Raw genomic sequence first — 13,463 nt, 5'->3', positions numbered from 1 at the left:
CCCCCTCCTCACAAAGGCCCCAGCCTTTGCTGACTGTTCAGCCTCATCCGACACCCCTGTTTCTTATCCTCTCCTCAGAGCCTTTGCCTGAACATATCCTGGGCCTGGACCTCTCCCCTCCCTGCGGTGCCCTCCCCAGCCAAGCAGACACCCTCATGTCTCTGTGCCCTGACCCTGGTCTGTCGTGGTGGCAGCTTTACATCTGCTGATGGTGTTATTTGTATGTGTGGTCAGCGTCTGCCCCTCCTCGAAAGTGTAGCTTGGAGAACAGACCCTGCCTGGTTTTTGCTCATCATACAGGTTGGGTATTTCTCATCCAGAATGCTTGGGGACCAGAAGTGTGTCAGGTTTCAGTGTTTTCAGATTTTGTAGTGTTGGCGTTGTACAGGTTTTTTGAGCACCCAAACCTTGAAATCTGCAGTGCTGCAGTGAGCATTTCCTTTTAGTGTCACGCATCATGCATCATGCCGGTGCTCAGAAAGCTTTGGATTTTGGAGCATATCAGTTTTCAGATTTGAGATGTTCAACCCAAATGCCCAGCACCTGTGACAGAACCTGGCACATAGTAGGTGCTCAGTAAATTTTTTGTAATAGATGAGTAGAAACCAAAATGTCCTATAATTCTGAGAGGAAGTGCAAAAAGGAAAAGAAAAGGAGGAGGAATTGTTCTGACATGAAAAGGAGGTAAATCCCTCTTTATTGTGTAGTGAATTTGGAAAACAGCAAACCCTGCCTGCTGGGAAAGTCATCTTTCAGAACTCCATGGGCCGCTTGTCGGTCATTCTGTCCTAAGAGAACAGGCCTGGGGTTGGGATCTCCTTCCTCAACATAAAGGCATCCTCAGGAAGGACCGCATTCCCCCTACCGATGCCCCTCGTGGCCAAGCCGCTGGTTCTGTTCCCCAGTGAAGGAAGCCTGGGATCAGCCCACAGCACAGAGATGAATGGGCTCAGGAGTGGGACCTCCACCCCACCTAGACAAGGCCAGAGCAGGCATCCAGGCAGAGAGAGGTCACTAGGCCTTGCCGGAAGACCAGAGCAAAACAGTTAGGACCACTAGAAGTAGCCATGAGGACAGATGTGGCAGTATATGGGGAAACAGAATGTGCTCTGGAAATCTGCTGGGGAATCATATGAAAATGCTCTGCCCAGGCTCCAACCCAGGAGACCGTGGTTCAGTAAAATCTAAAATAATGAAGAGTGAGATAGAAGTGACCATGAACTTGACCTAGGGACAGTCCCTGGGAACTTGAACGAAATGTGGCCTCAGAGCAGATGATGAGATGTCCTCCTTCACGTGGCAGGGCAGCGACGTGCTGGCTGAATATATCCGTAGTTTAAAGATGAGTTAGGATTAATCAGTGGTTTTTTATGTAGACCACGGGCAAGCTGCACAGATGATAGGCAAGAACATGCTCTCGTGGCCTCTGTCAAGGGAGGCAGGTTGGCACCTCTGGAGTCCATGCTGGATCATCATGTCTTTAGGACATTTGTCTTAATAAACTCTCGTCCAGTGTGGAGCAAGGGATCGGAGCACTACTGTGGAAGGCAACTGCGTTTCTTCTGAGTGGGGAACACCGGCCTGTAGTCACTCAGGGACCGTTTGTCAAATGAATCCATCTGTTGGTTATAGAGTTCACGCACGTCGTGTTCACAGGCAACTCCAAATGGGTTGCACGGTGTGGGCACACGCTCCAGCAGGGGGTCTGCCCTTCCCCCCTCAGCACACCCCATGCAAAGACAGTTTCCACTGCTTTACCTTCTTTCTATGGTCAGGTACTGTGGGCCTTCCTTTTCGGGCTCTTGGTTTAATTACAGCTCTGCACACGCAGCTTTCTACATTTGGCCTTTTGCTTCCACCATGATTTTTTTCTATCTGACACCATGCAATTACCAGCTTTCTGCCTCCTCGTGGAACAAACCCACCTTTCTCCCCACCTTGCTAATGAGGTGATTAGAGGATTTCACAGTGACCCTGAGCTTCCTCCACACCTGGGTCACCTGCAGACAGCGGGAACCACAGGGCATGCTTTCAGTCATGCAGTCAGGGCTGACAACAAAGAACAGGAACCCAGCCAGCCTCTCCCGGGACGATGCTGGAGACAGGCACATCCGCTGCTGGAGCTGCCCAAGCACTGGAATTAGAAGATGTGGCTGGCCTAGCACGAACTGCTAGATGCCAGATGCGGCTGCGTGCAACAGGAGAGTACCAGCTCTTCATTAGCTCGTCCTCGCTCAGAGCTCTTCTAGTTCGTATCATGTGAGAGATCAAGAAAGAACATGACAGTCCCCCAGGTCTCCCCTTGCTGCACACAAGGGTAGTTTTAGTCATCCCAAACCCCTCCTGTATTACAGCCGACTACCTACTCTCCTCTTCTAATCTAACGCAGCTTCCATTAAGCTGCTTTCTGCAATAGGAAGGTGTGTATCTGGGGCCCCTCCACCCTCTTAATGATGTCAGAACCTTTCCATCGTGTTATAACCTATACGAAATGACTTCAAGTCTTTTTCAAATATCTCCATGTTGGTCCCAGTGTTACAGCTACAGTCCAAAATGTAGAGTGATTCGTTAACTACTTAATAGTCAAAATGAGGGATACAGTTGAGAACCAGCATCCCAGAGCGACAGCATGTGACACTTTGTGCGTGTCAGTTTTAAGTGCTCGTGGCAGTGGTGGCAGCATCTCTTTTGAGGGCTTATGTGTGTTCTCTGCCGAGCTGAGTCCTCCATGCACATTATCTCATTGAGGCCTCACCCAGACCCTGTGACCAAGGCAGGATCCTCAGTGGCCAGTGTAGAACTCGGAGCCTGGTCATGTGGTTCTGAGTCTGAGAGACCCTGAAGCCCAAACTCTCAGCCAAGGGCTGTGTCCGCCTTCTCATCTGTCCCGTCTGGAAGCTGCTGGTTTATAGAATCTGTATTGGGCGAAATAGCAAGTATATGAACCCAAGGAGATAACTACTCAGGTAACCAAAGAAATGGCCTTAAAGTAGGAGATGTTTGGTTGTGTGTGTGGAAGAATTTGATTTGAAACTGTCAGAGTATCTTCGTAATGGGCAGTGTGATGAATGCTTTAGTACATTAGCTTATTAATCCTTTTGTAAGTGAATAAACTGGGACTTAGAGAGTTGAGTACCTTGGCCAGACTTCCAAGAGTGGGTCGTAGATGTTTTTTACCCTTTGGGGAAATCACTGGAACAACTTTGAGAAGAGATGATCATAAGCAAGATTTGGATCTGACTTTTTTTCCAGTTCCCTCTAGGTCTGGAAGCAGAATGGTACAGTGCTAGGAGCGTGGGTTTTGAAGCCCACGTTCCTGAGTTTGATCCCAACCGTAGCACTCAGCAACAGCTTAGCTGTAAAATGGAGGTGCTGTCGGGTTGTTGTGTAGGGTGTAGGGTGTGGGGAACGGTAAGGAATGTGCAGCCTTAGCTCAGGGCTGATCTCAGAGTGGGTGTTTGATAAACAGCGGTTCCTCTGCCCTGTCTCACTTCCTCTCTTTGATCTGTAAATAAAAGATGGAAACTACATAGTCTTCCCTGAGTCAGCCCAGCCTGGCCCAGTCTGGTCCCGTGGGTCTCATTGCACCTCTCATGGTTAGTGTGGCCTCTGCTTCAGCACCCCTGGCATCCCAGTGCGTTGTAGCCCCCGGGGCTGTCCATTCATGGACCTGGCTTGCCATTAGAGCTTCTGAGAATGAACCAGAACTCATGACTTTCATTTTCCACCCTTTGGTCTTATTTCCACTGTTTGGCCTCTGTGAGATTCAAATGCTGTGTGTACATGATGTGCAAACATAGAAGGTGGTGTTAATGATCAGACCAGGCCTTAGTTCACATGACAATGTGCCACAAATCTGAGGATGACTCTTGTCTCCTCCCCTTTTCTCCTTCTCATGCTGTTAATAATAACAATAGTCAGTATTTACTGAGTACTTCCATAACAGGCTATGTGATGAATACTTGAGAATGTTAGCTCATTCATCGTCTCGTAAGTGAATAACCTGGGACTTAGAGAAATAAGTGCCTTGGCCGACCTTCCAGAATCAGTTCTACAGCCTGTATGAGGCTGTGCCGGGATCCCCGCTCAGAGGGTCTTACTTCTGGTGTGCCTGTCTCAGGCCATACCAAGGCCCAGCTGCTCCTTGGTCCACACTGTTGCAGCCTGTCATCTGGATGACTCAGCTCCACCTATCCTATCTGTCCAGGTTCTTTTCAAAATCTGGTTCGTGAAATTATCCAGACTTACAATGGAAATTGCCCAGCAAGAAGTATGGGGCAATCACGTCTGTTAGTGCAGGGGATGATAATGGCAGGGATGCCGACTCCACTGATGGGGTCCTCAGCGGCCAGGCACTGGTCCCCATGATGGATGGCCACTGTGGTCCTCACTGCAATCATGATGTTATCCCTGTTTTACAGAGGAGGAAACTGCCCATGATGGCACCACTGTCCACTGGGCAGAGCTGGGATTCGAACCCAGACCTCTGGTTCCAGGTTGAAACTTGCCAACTAAATCCCTGCCCATTTGCATATGTGACAATGTATGCCACCCTTCTAATGGCAAGACGTGACATCTGTCCCAGTTCAAGCTCACCTTGCCAGCGTAGGGCCATCCCTTTGGTCTCCTGGACTGTTGTTATTTTGTCAGCCAGTGTATTCGCTGTTCCTGCAGATGTGGTAGATAGGCCTCATGATATCATCCAGTTCACCCACAGTGTCAAACAGGACAGGCCCAGGGGCCTGCGCTCTGGGGTGTGGGGCTGGGATTCTGCCCCAAGCTGGTCTCGCTCAGTCAGTATTTTCAGTGTGTAATCATATAACAGTTCCAACCACAAGTCATTGTTACCATGTTCACCCTGTATTCTCCATCTTAGCAGTAATTCATGAGACTTCACAGAGAATTAAAATGTATTGAGCTCTCTAACACACTGTAGGCCGTTTACCTTCATACTGGCCATGTGCCTGTGCGTAGGTCCTTTCTGATGTACAGGAAAACGAAGCTTGGAGAAAGCTGCTGTGACTCCACAAGGTCATCAGCTAGGCGAGTGGCAGAACTGGGATTCCAACCAAGGTCATCAAATTCTGGTCCTCTGCCCGTCCCCAGCACTGCCACCTGCCATCTGAAGTTCCTGCTTATGTTCTGACAGAACTTCCTAAGAGTTTTGGTCACCTGGGCTAAATAATCTCAAAGTTCCCATCCATTTCTGGGGCTCTGGTTAGGCCCTTCATTTTCAGACATTGGCTGTACCTAAATATGATCTCTCCTCTTTCCCATTGTGTGCGTGGCCTCCAGGCAGCAAGTGTGCCGGACCATCCGTGGTTTTTCTCAGTTGCTTGTGATCTGCGCTGCCTGCCACTGTGCCTGTCCTTGGCCCAGGGCTCAGAGTTCTGAGCTTCACTAGATCTTGATCTTTGGCACGAAACTGAAGTCCACTTTTCACCAGCCTCTGTGTCCACAGAACCCCTCCCAAGAATGCTGCTGTGGTTCCCATGATTCTCACTGCCACAGCAGGACTCAACTGGAGCCGAGCGTCTGCTGGGACTCCGGTAGTTTTACAAAAGCTGGACTTGGTTGGATCCTAAGAAATCACAAAGAAGGCACCCCTGAAACAGCTGGTCTGTCAGCGTACTTCTCTGCCAGAACAGAATCCGGAGGTTCCAAGAGTCTTGATACAGTTCCTTTTCCTCACTGACCATAAAAGGTAGGGTAGCGTCCTCCCTGGGTCAGCCCACGCCAAGGTGAAGTTATCATGGCATCGCATACCAGCTTGTTCTTTACCTCAGCTCCTCTGTGTACAGGCATACAGAGGGCCCGCTTGTCACATTCCCCTGGAGTTGCCTGTTCCCCTCACTGTGACCTGAGAGCCACCAAAACCCTACCCATACATGGCCACCTTTTTGTCATCCATGGAGTCAGGCACAAAGGTAGAGACTCAGTCAGCCCCGGGCCACCTGAAATCATCGCTGTCTCCTGCGTTCACTGAGAGCCCAGGCTTTTCTTCCCACCTGGGGGACTTGTGTCCTCAGCAGAGACCTTCAGCGCCTAGCCATGGCCCTGGAACATCAGATCAGAGGAGTGTGCTTGATCAATCCTGTCTGTCTGAAGAACCCCCTCTGTCTGTCTGTATTTTAGTTGTACTACAGCCTCGCAGAATCAAACCAACTCAAAGGCAAAAGGCAGAGAGGTTTCTGATTAGTAGAAATTAAAATACTCTGGCCTTTCACTATGGGACAAAATTCTACCATTTGCTTTTGTTTCCCCTTAGAGTGAATATACTGTTATTTTCTAATTATAAAAACAATGCATGCTCATTGTAAAACTACAGGATATAGGGAAAAGCTCAACAGTTACCCACAAGCCCACATTCGGGTTCACCCTGATACATTTCCTTTATCCTTCAGACTTTACACGTATACATACAGACATACGGATTTATGTCTATTAAAAACATTTTACGCCAGGAACTTGCCCCTTGTTTTGAAAACTGGAGCATGGTGGCAGACTGCTATGGTTAAACTCTGTGAGGTCAGATTTCCTGAGTTCACATTCTTGCATTACTGGTTTGTGGCCCTGGACAAATGACCTAACCTCTCTGTGCCTCAGTTTCCTTACCAGGAAGTGGGGATACTCGTAGTACTTGTTTCAGGCGGTGGTTGGAAAAGTGAGTTAAATGTTAATGCCTGTGTCATGTAGTCATTTGAATGACTTTGATTTGACCTGTTTTATATTTAAATCCATTAACAGCCCATGTAATTGGTATTCGATTAAATGTTTTCGTCTATTTGTAGAGCCTATTCAGGACGCCATTGTGGTCATCACTGCTTTCAAACAGAGCCTGCAGGAAGCGCTCTAGAGGAGCCTTTCAAAACCTTGGGGAAAAGATGTATTGTTCAGTGACCGTCGTGGATAACTGGATAACTCTTAGGAAGAAACAGTTCATTTCTCTATTACTCAAAATAAAACTTAGATGGAATTAAAGCAGTAGCAAGCTAGATGAAAAAATACTTTAATATTTTTGAAATCCTGGGATGAAGACTTTTCAAAACATGACCCTAAAGCCATAAAACTTGAAACTATTGATACTTAACAGTACGTAAATAAAATTTAAACTTCTGTCCTATAACAGAATGCCATTAACAAAAGCCTGAATTAGAATGGCTTTTTACCTAGGAAGATCATTCTGAGAATTTAATGATGAAGTTGGGAGAAGGCCCTGCGATCTCTCTTCTCCAGTGGTCATTGTAACAGGGTATATTGATTTTCTAATTAGGCTGTGATTTCACCTTATTGGCGGTGCAAGTGGCATCTGCCTGTCATGCTGAGTAATCCAGCCTGGTAACTGGGGAGGGGTTTATTCAGCCTTCACTACAAGGGAGTTCCCTGTGGTTAGATAAACTGATCTGTTGCTTGGTAACTACAGGATTACTATGGTGGATGCTCAGGAAGGCCATTGGAGAGGGGTGCGGGTATTTGGAGGGGAAGGAGGGCGAGAAAGTTGGCAGGTTCCTGGGAGCATTGCAGCTTGGCAGAGGGAGAAATTGAGCGCCCATCGCATGTTTGGGTTTAGGGTAGTTCATCTTCCCATCTGTACTTCGCCTTTTCAGCACTGGGCCTTGGAACAAAGGACAAGGAGACAGGGAGCTGGCCAAGGGACGAATGGGTTTTGTTGAGGTGGCTGTTGTGACAGCAGGTGAAACCCCTGCAGGGTTGGCCTGAGCTTCTCCCACTTAAGGAAGAGGTCTGGGCTAGAAAATGCCACCTCTGTCTGCTTGCTGACCACCGGAACCTCTGAGTGTGTGGACTGCTGGCTTTGCATCCCAGGTTGAAAGGACATTGGCTAACGTGATGAAATAGCCAGGAGAGGTGGTGGCTCATAGGCCCCATCTCCAAGACATACATCCTCTTCCACCACATGGGCTCTCCTGTTCCTACTCAGTGGCACAGTGTACACCCTAGTGGTTGCCTTCCTCCACCCCAGACTCATGGTGTTTGTCTGTGAAGGGACAGGTCATTTTTTTTTTTTTTTTTTTTGAGACAGAGTCTTGCTCTGTCTCCCAGGCTGGAGTGCAGTGGCCAGATCTCAGCTCACTGCAAGCTCCGCCTCCCGGGTTTATGCCCATTCTCCTGCCTCAGCCTCCCGAGTAGCTGGGACTACAGGTGCCCGCCACCTCGCCCGGCTAGTGTTTTGTATTTTTAGTAGAGACGGGGTTTCACCGTGTTAGCCAGGCTGATCTTGAACTCCTGACCTCGTGATCCGCCCGTCTCGGCCTCCCAAAGTGCTGGGATTACAGGCTTGAGCCACCGCGCCCGGCCGAGGGACAGGTCTTGAGGAGCTGTGGAAGTGGCCCGGGTGGTGTGTGGGTGTCTGCCTGTTGTGTAGGCTGCATTCATGGCTACAGGCTTTTGCTCTTTTGGGTGGATGGCAGCCTGGGAGATGGGCGCGCTGCCTGAGAGCTGGTGCCTGGAAGATGCTCCTGCAGCCCGCACCGCCTCTGTAGGCAGTTAATGTATCAGTCACCCCAATAAGATGCTGGTTCTTTATTTTGCCTTAGCGGGAACAGGAGCCATCATTGAAGTGCTGGAGTTTATGCTAGGGAGAATATTTTGACTGAAATTTTGCATATTTTGAAACTTAGGTTGTTACATTTAAAATTATACACATTGTGAACCTGGCTTCAAACAAGAGGGAAGAAAAAACATTCCTTCCTGTCAGACCCTTTTCACTCTGTCACATAAGCTGACTAAAAATAAACTACAGGCACAAGAACTGGCAGCCCTCAGTTTGGAACAAGTTGAGTGCGCCCAACCGCAGGCCCTGTCTCCTGCCACTTCCCAACCACAGGTCAGCCCCCCGCGACTCGGACCTCCTCCAGGGACGCCGGTGCACTCGGTCCGCACGGGTGGGTGACCCATGATGAGGCTCGCTGCTCTTTGGGAAGTGGTGGATGCTGTCGGAAGAGCCCTGGCCCAGCTGTCAGGGGCTGTAGCACCAGTCCTGGCTCCTGGGTGGCTCTGGGGGAGGTGCGTGGCATCTCCAGACCTGTTTCCTAATGTTTAACTGTGACTGTGATCCACATGCCAACTACCAGCTACCCCCTTATATGTCTTAATTTTTTCTAATCCTCACACCTATGAGCGCCATTCTCAGTGAGGAAACTGAGGCACAGAGCCTGAGTTGCTCATTCTGTGTCCTCAGCTGATGAGTGACAGTCAAGTTCCAATCCCGGCTTCTCCCTCCTCCGCCCCATGGCTCTACTGTCTCCCTTCACCACTCCCTACTCAGTCGCCTAGCTCCTGCCCCACTGTCCTGCTAAAGTAGTCTTTAGGAGACCACAGAGGACCCCTCCTGTCACATCTCAGCCATTTTCCACCCTTGGTCCAGCTGAGTCCTCCTGCCCTGCCTGACCCTGCAAATCGTTCTCTGCCCTGAGTTTGCCTCGGCTTTTTCACTTATCAGCCATGTGGTCCTGGGGCAAGTTACCCTCCTTGGGTCTTTGTGTCCTTGTCTGTAAATGAGGATAATAACCATACCCACCTTGTTGAGCGAGGATTGTAGGAGATCGTGTACATACATGAATCATTTCCCACAGACCCCAGGATGTCTTCCCTGTATACTTCTAATCTTCTCACTACATCCTGCCCTAATGTGCTCACCCCATAAACTCTGGCCCTTACATGTTATCCCCTCATTGTCCCCTTGTTTCAGATCTTCTTTTCCCGCAGAGGTTGGCTTGAATATGTTTTCCTGTATGTTGCAATAGAAAACGCCATTGTATGACTGTCACCCTGTCCTCTGGAGGGTGGTTATAACCAGGTATTACTGCTTCAGCTCGGTTATAATGGGTTCTACAAGCTTTCCCAGTCAGGTTAATAACATAGTATTAGTCTTATTTCTAATTCTTGGGTTTTAAGGCATTCTGTTACATTTATTTTGACCACAGTTTCAGTTCAGTTTATTCTCTGATTGCAGCAAAGAAAATGCTGTAAATGCAGTAGCAGAATGTAACGTATGTCTTTGTGAGAACTCCATGACACTGTAGTGTCCTAAGACACTGCCATTTTGGTATTGAAGGGATTGCCAACAAGGCCCCATTGGTAATTGTTTTATTGTTGTTGCTTTGGTTAAAATCTTGTCTTAAGAAACGTTATTTTGGCCGGGCGCGGTGGCTCAAGCCTGTAATCCCAGCACTTTGGGAGGCCGAGACGGGCGGATCACGAGGTCAGGAGATCGAGACCATCCTGGCTAACACGGTGAAACCCCGTCTCTACTAAAAAAATACAAAAAACTAGCCGGGCGCGGTGGTGGGCGCCTATAGTCCCAGCTACTCGGGAGGCTCAGGCAGGAGGATGGCGTAAACCCGGGAGGCGGAGCTTGTAGTGAGCTGAGATCCAGCCACTGCACTCCAGCCCGGGCAATAGAGCGAGACTCCATCTCAAAAAAAAAAAAAAAAAAAAAGAAACGTTATTTTACTCTTCAATTTTCATGATCATTCTTCTGATGTATGACTAAACATTATAAATTTCCTCCTCTGATCTTCTGATTAAATGGTAAAATTGCCATCTTTTCAGGACAGTTATCAGGATTCAGCATCTGAAATTGATTTTCTACCCTTGGCGTTTTCTGAGTGGCTTAGGGCAGGAAGAAGCCTCCCTCTAACACCCGGGTCTGTGTGGGCTGGAGAGAGCTGCTGGTCTCATCCTCAATGCAGACGTTGACCAGGCTGTGCCCTGGGTTTGGGCTTTGTAGGGTCAGAAATATGTTTAATAGTTTCTTCCATTCATATGATTCCATTCATATCTGGCTGTCATCCCAGCCATCACTCTGGGACCCGGGAGGGCTGCATAGACCTTGCTGGACTCTGCTCCCGCAGGGCTGAGTCCTGAAGCCCTCAGGAGCCCATGAGGAGGCCAGTTGCTTTAAGCTGCTTGGGGGTTACCGGGAAGCTGCCGCAAGCTTTCACTGCTTCATGTTGTTGAGTGTGACGGTGGGTTTTTCCCCGTTCTTTGGCAAACCGCTGTATCATACACCTCATTTGCCATCAGAGCATGAGGGTGTCTAGTTCTTTTTTTCCCCATGAAAACAACACAGAACAAAGCCTCACTTTAAAAAATGCCATGGTATTTTGCCACCGTTATGAAAATCTGTCAGCGCCGTATCTAATCTTCTGGTGCATAGAATATCAAAACAAGTGCCATTGAAGGAATTGTACTTCTGTTAATACAAAAATGTCAGCTTCACAGTCTCAGAACCAGCTGCTATCAGCCTCTTTCCAAATGGGAAAGAAAAATAATAATAATAAAGTTTCCTTTCCCTCTCTGCTGTTACTGTTCTTCAGGCCTGACCTTCATAAGAAGACCCAGAGTAAACACAGCCTCACCGAAATCCTACGTTCGGAATACTCAAGCGGCATAGAGCCCGGCGTCGCCAAGGTCAAAAAGCAAAATGCACCCGGGGAGCCTGGTAGCCAGCCCCTGTGGCCCAGTCTGCAGCCGACACCCTGCTTTGGCCATGGGAAAACATTAAAATGGAGAAAAACCCAGAAAGGTTTACAGCAGGACAGCCAGACTTCCCAGAAAGTTTAAAATCTCTGGGTCTTTGAGTGGATCCTGGAAGCCCTGGGTGGCAGTGGATTGATGTCCTGTTCTTGTCAGAGGAGCCTTGTGAAAAACAACTGCTGCCTTTCCCTGAATACCACGTCCCCAAGAATCAGAGGGGCCACAGCCCTTTTCCTCCATGGGAGGCCCTGGAGCCTGATGGAAATCAGTGGTGTGGGCACCATAGAGACTAGCCAGCTCCCGATGGAAGGGGTCTGTGTCTTGCATTGATCCCATCAGTACCCAGCACTCCCTTCACCTAGGCACTGACATGCCGGGGTTGAGCTGGCACTCTGGGACGTGGTGTAAGAACGTCTTGCGTGTCAGTCTGGAACGGGGTTGACTGCTGCCCTTACCTGTGTTCTGAAGTTTCACAGCTTGACTTCAGCCTACCTATCAGTGCATACATTGGCATGAATTTTGTGAATTAGGGTGTTAAAAAATGGAATTGAATTTGTACAAAAAGAGAAGAAAATACATGTATCACTAGTTATTTTCTTTATGTAGGAATGTACTGTTAAAAAGGACCAAAAGTTTTTGGTCTGGGTCAAAAAATACGAATGTGTTTTCAGGCTCGTGGTCCCTCTTATTTTCTTCTGGAAACACGAGATTGCATTTACATGCATTGTTCCTTCTTTCATGTCCATGGAAAACTCATTCTTTCAGGCTAATTGATTTACTGTTGGCTTTTTATTATTTGCCTTTGAAGTCAAAAGGCCCCAGTATCCCAAGCTTTTTTTCCTATCAAATCCCGTCTTGTCTTCAAGAAAGGTCTGGGGGTCTTTGTATTGTGACCCGGGCCACAGCTACCCCCCCGCCCCTGCATTGTGTTTTCTGGGAGGTTTGAAAGAGGCCCCCTGGAGCGTACTGATTTCCCAATAAATGTAAGATTTGGGCATTTGCAGAGGGGTCCAGAAGAGAAAGGGTTGGAGGCCTCCACACCACTGGGCACCACTCCTGTCCTCTCCGCTGTCTCTTGCTTTCTCACTTTCCTTCTCCTTTGCGGTGACTGTGCCACCCTCCGTGGTCTCCCCAGGACCAATGTTGAGGCACCACTTCAGCAGATAGATACCCCTAGATCCATGAAAGGCCTAGGTGGCCACAAGAGGGTGGTGAGAGTTGGCAAAGTGGGCCTTCCTGCAGGGACCACGGGGGTCAGCATCCTTGCCTCCGTTCTAGACACAGGTGAATGTCAGTGGGCACCCACACCGGCAGGGACTCCAGTGTGAGGGCGAGGAGGAGCCTAGTGAGACTGGATCCTCTGCAGGTGGAAAAATAGGACCACCTCAGAGTTGACTGTCACATACAAATTAACAGGGACTGTTGGTGAAGTTTCTAACAATAATAATTAAAAAAACAACCCCGCAGCACATGTCATCCTGACTTTGGGCAAATCTGCCACCTTTCTTTTATTTCGATGTGTAATGGTTCACATGATTTGGATGAGAAAAGGAGGGTTCAAACTTTATAGACAAAACCCAGCTGTGTGAAAAACAGGATTAATGCCAGTGATTGGGGATGATCAAAGAGAAACCTTACTTTTTCTCCCCCTAGTACTCATTCCACTAAAGGGCGAACTGGCAGAGCTCTGCATGCCTGGGGGGAAAGAAGTGCTAGAATCGTGCAACATATGAGTGATGGTCATTCCAAGATCAAAACTTACACACTTCATCTGCTAACTCTTACGGTGAGGGTTTCTTGCCATAGATGCTATGTGGGTCTCAGTAGAATCAATATATTACCCCAATTAATAAAGAAACATGGATTTAGCAGATTTAAGGTTAATACTGTTTAAATTTAAATAACAAAATAAATCTCTTTCTCTTTTATTATGGCTCTTGACAGATTATACATTTCAGGCATCA

The 13,463-nt window shown here is 48.3% G+C and overlaps 1 protein-coding gene across 1 annotated transcript in view; it reads left to right on the top strand.

Moving 5' to 3' along the window:
• DDX31 (DEAD-box helicase 31) overlaps positions 1–12,970 on the top strand; it is an 80,517-nt gene extending 67,547 nt beyond the window's left edge. Inside the window, 1 exon segment of the mRNA XM_033194846.1 lies at positions 11,340–12,970. Coding sequence (XP_033050737.1) covers positions 11,340–11,586 — 247 coding nt within the window. The 3' untranslated portion in view covers positions 11,587–12,970.
• The last annotated feature ends 493 nt before the right edge of the window (positions 12,971–13,463 follow it).

This window comes from Trachypithecus francoisi, unplaced genomic scaffold (genome assembly GCF_009764315.1).
Source record: "Trachypithecus francoisi isolate TF-2019V2 unplaced genomic scaffold, Tfra_2.0 Contig01585, whole genome shotgun sequence".
Lineage (NCBI taxonomy): Eukaryota > Metazoa > Chordata > Mammalia > Primates > Cercopithecidae > Trachypithecus > Trachypithecus francoisi.
Note: the sequence above shows the minus strand (reverse complement) of the source record. Positions and strands in the feature narration are given on the sequence as shown.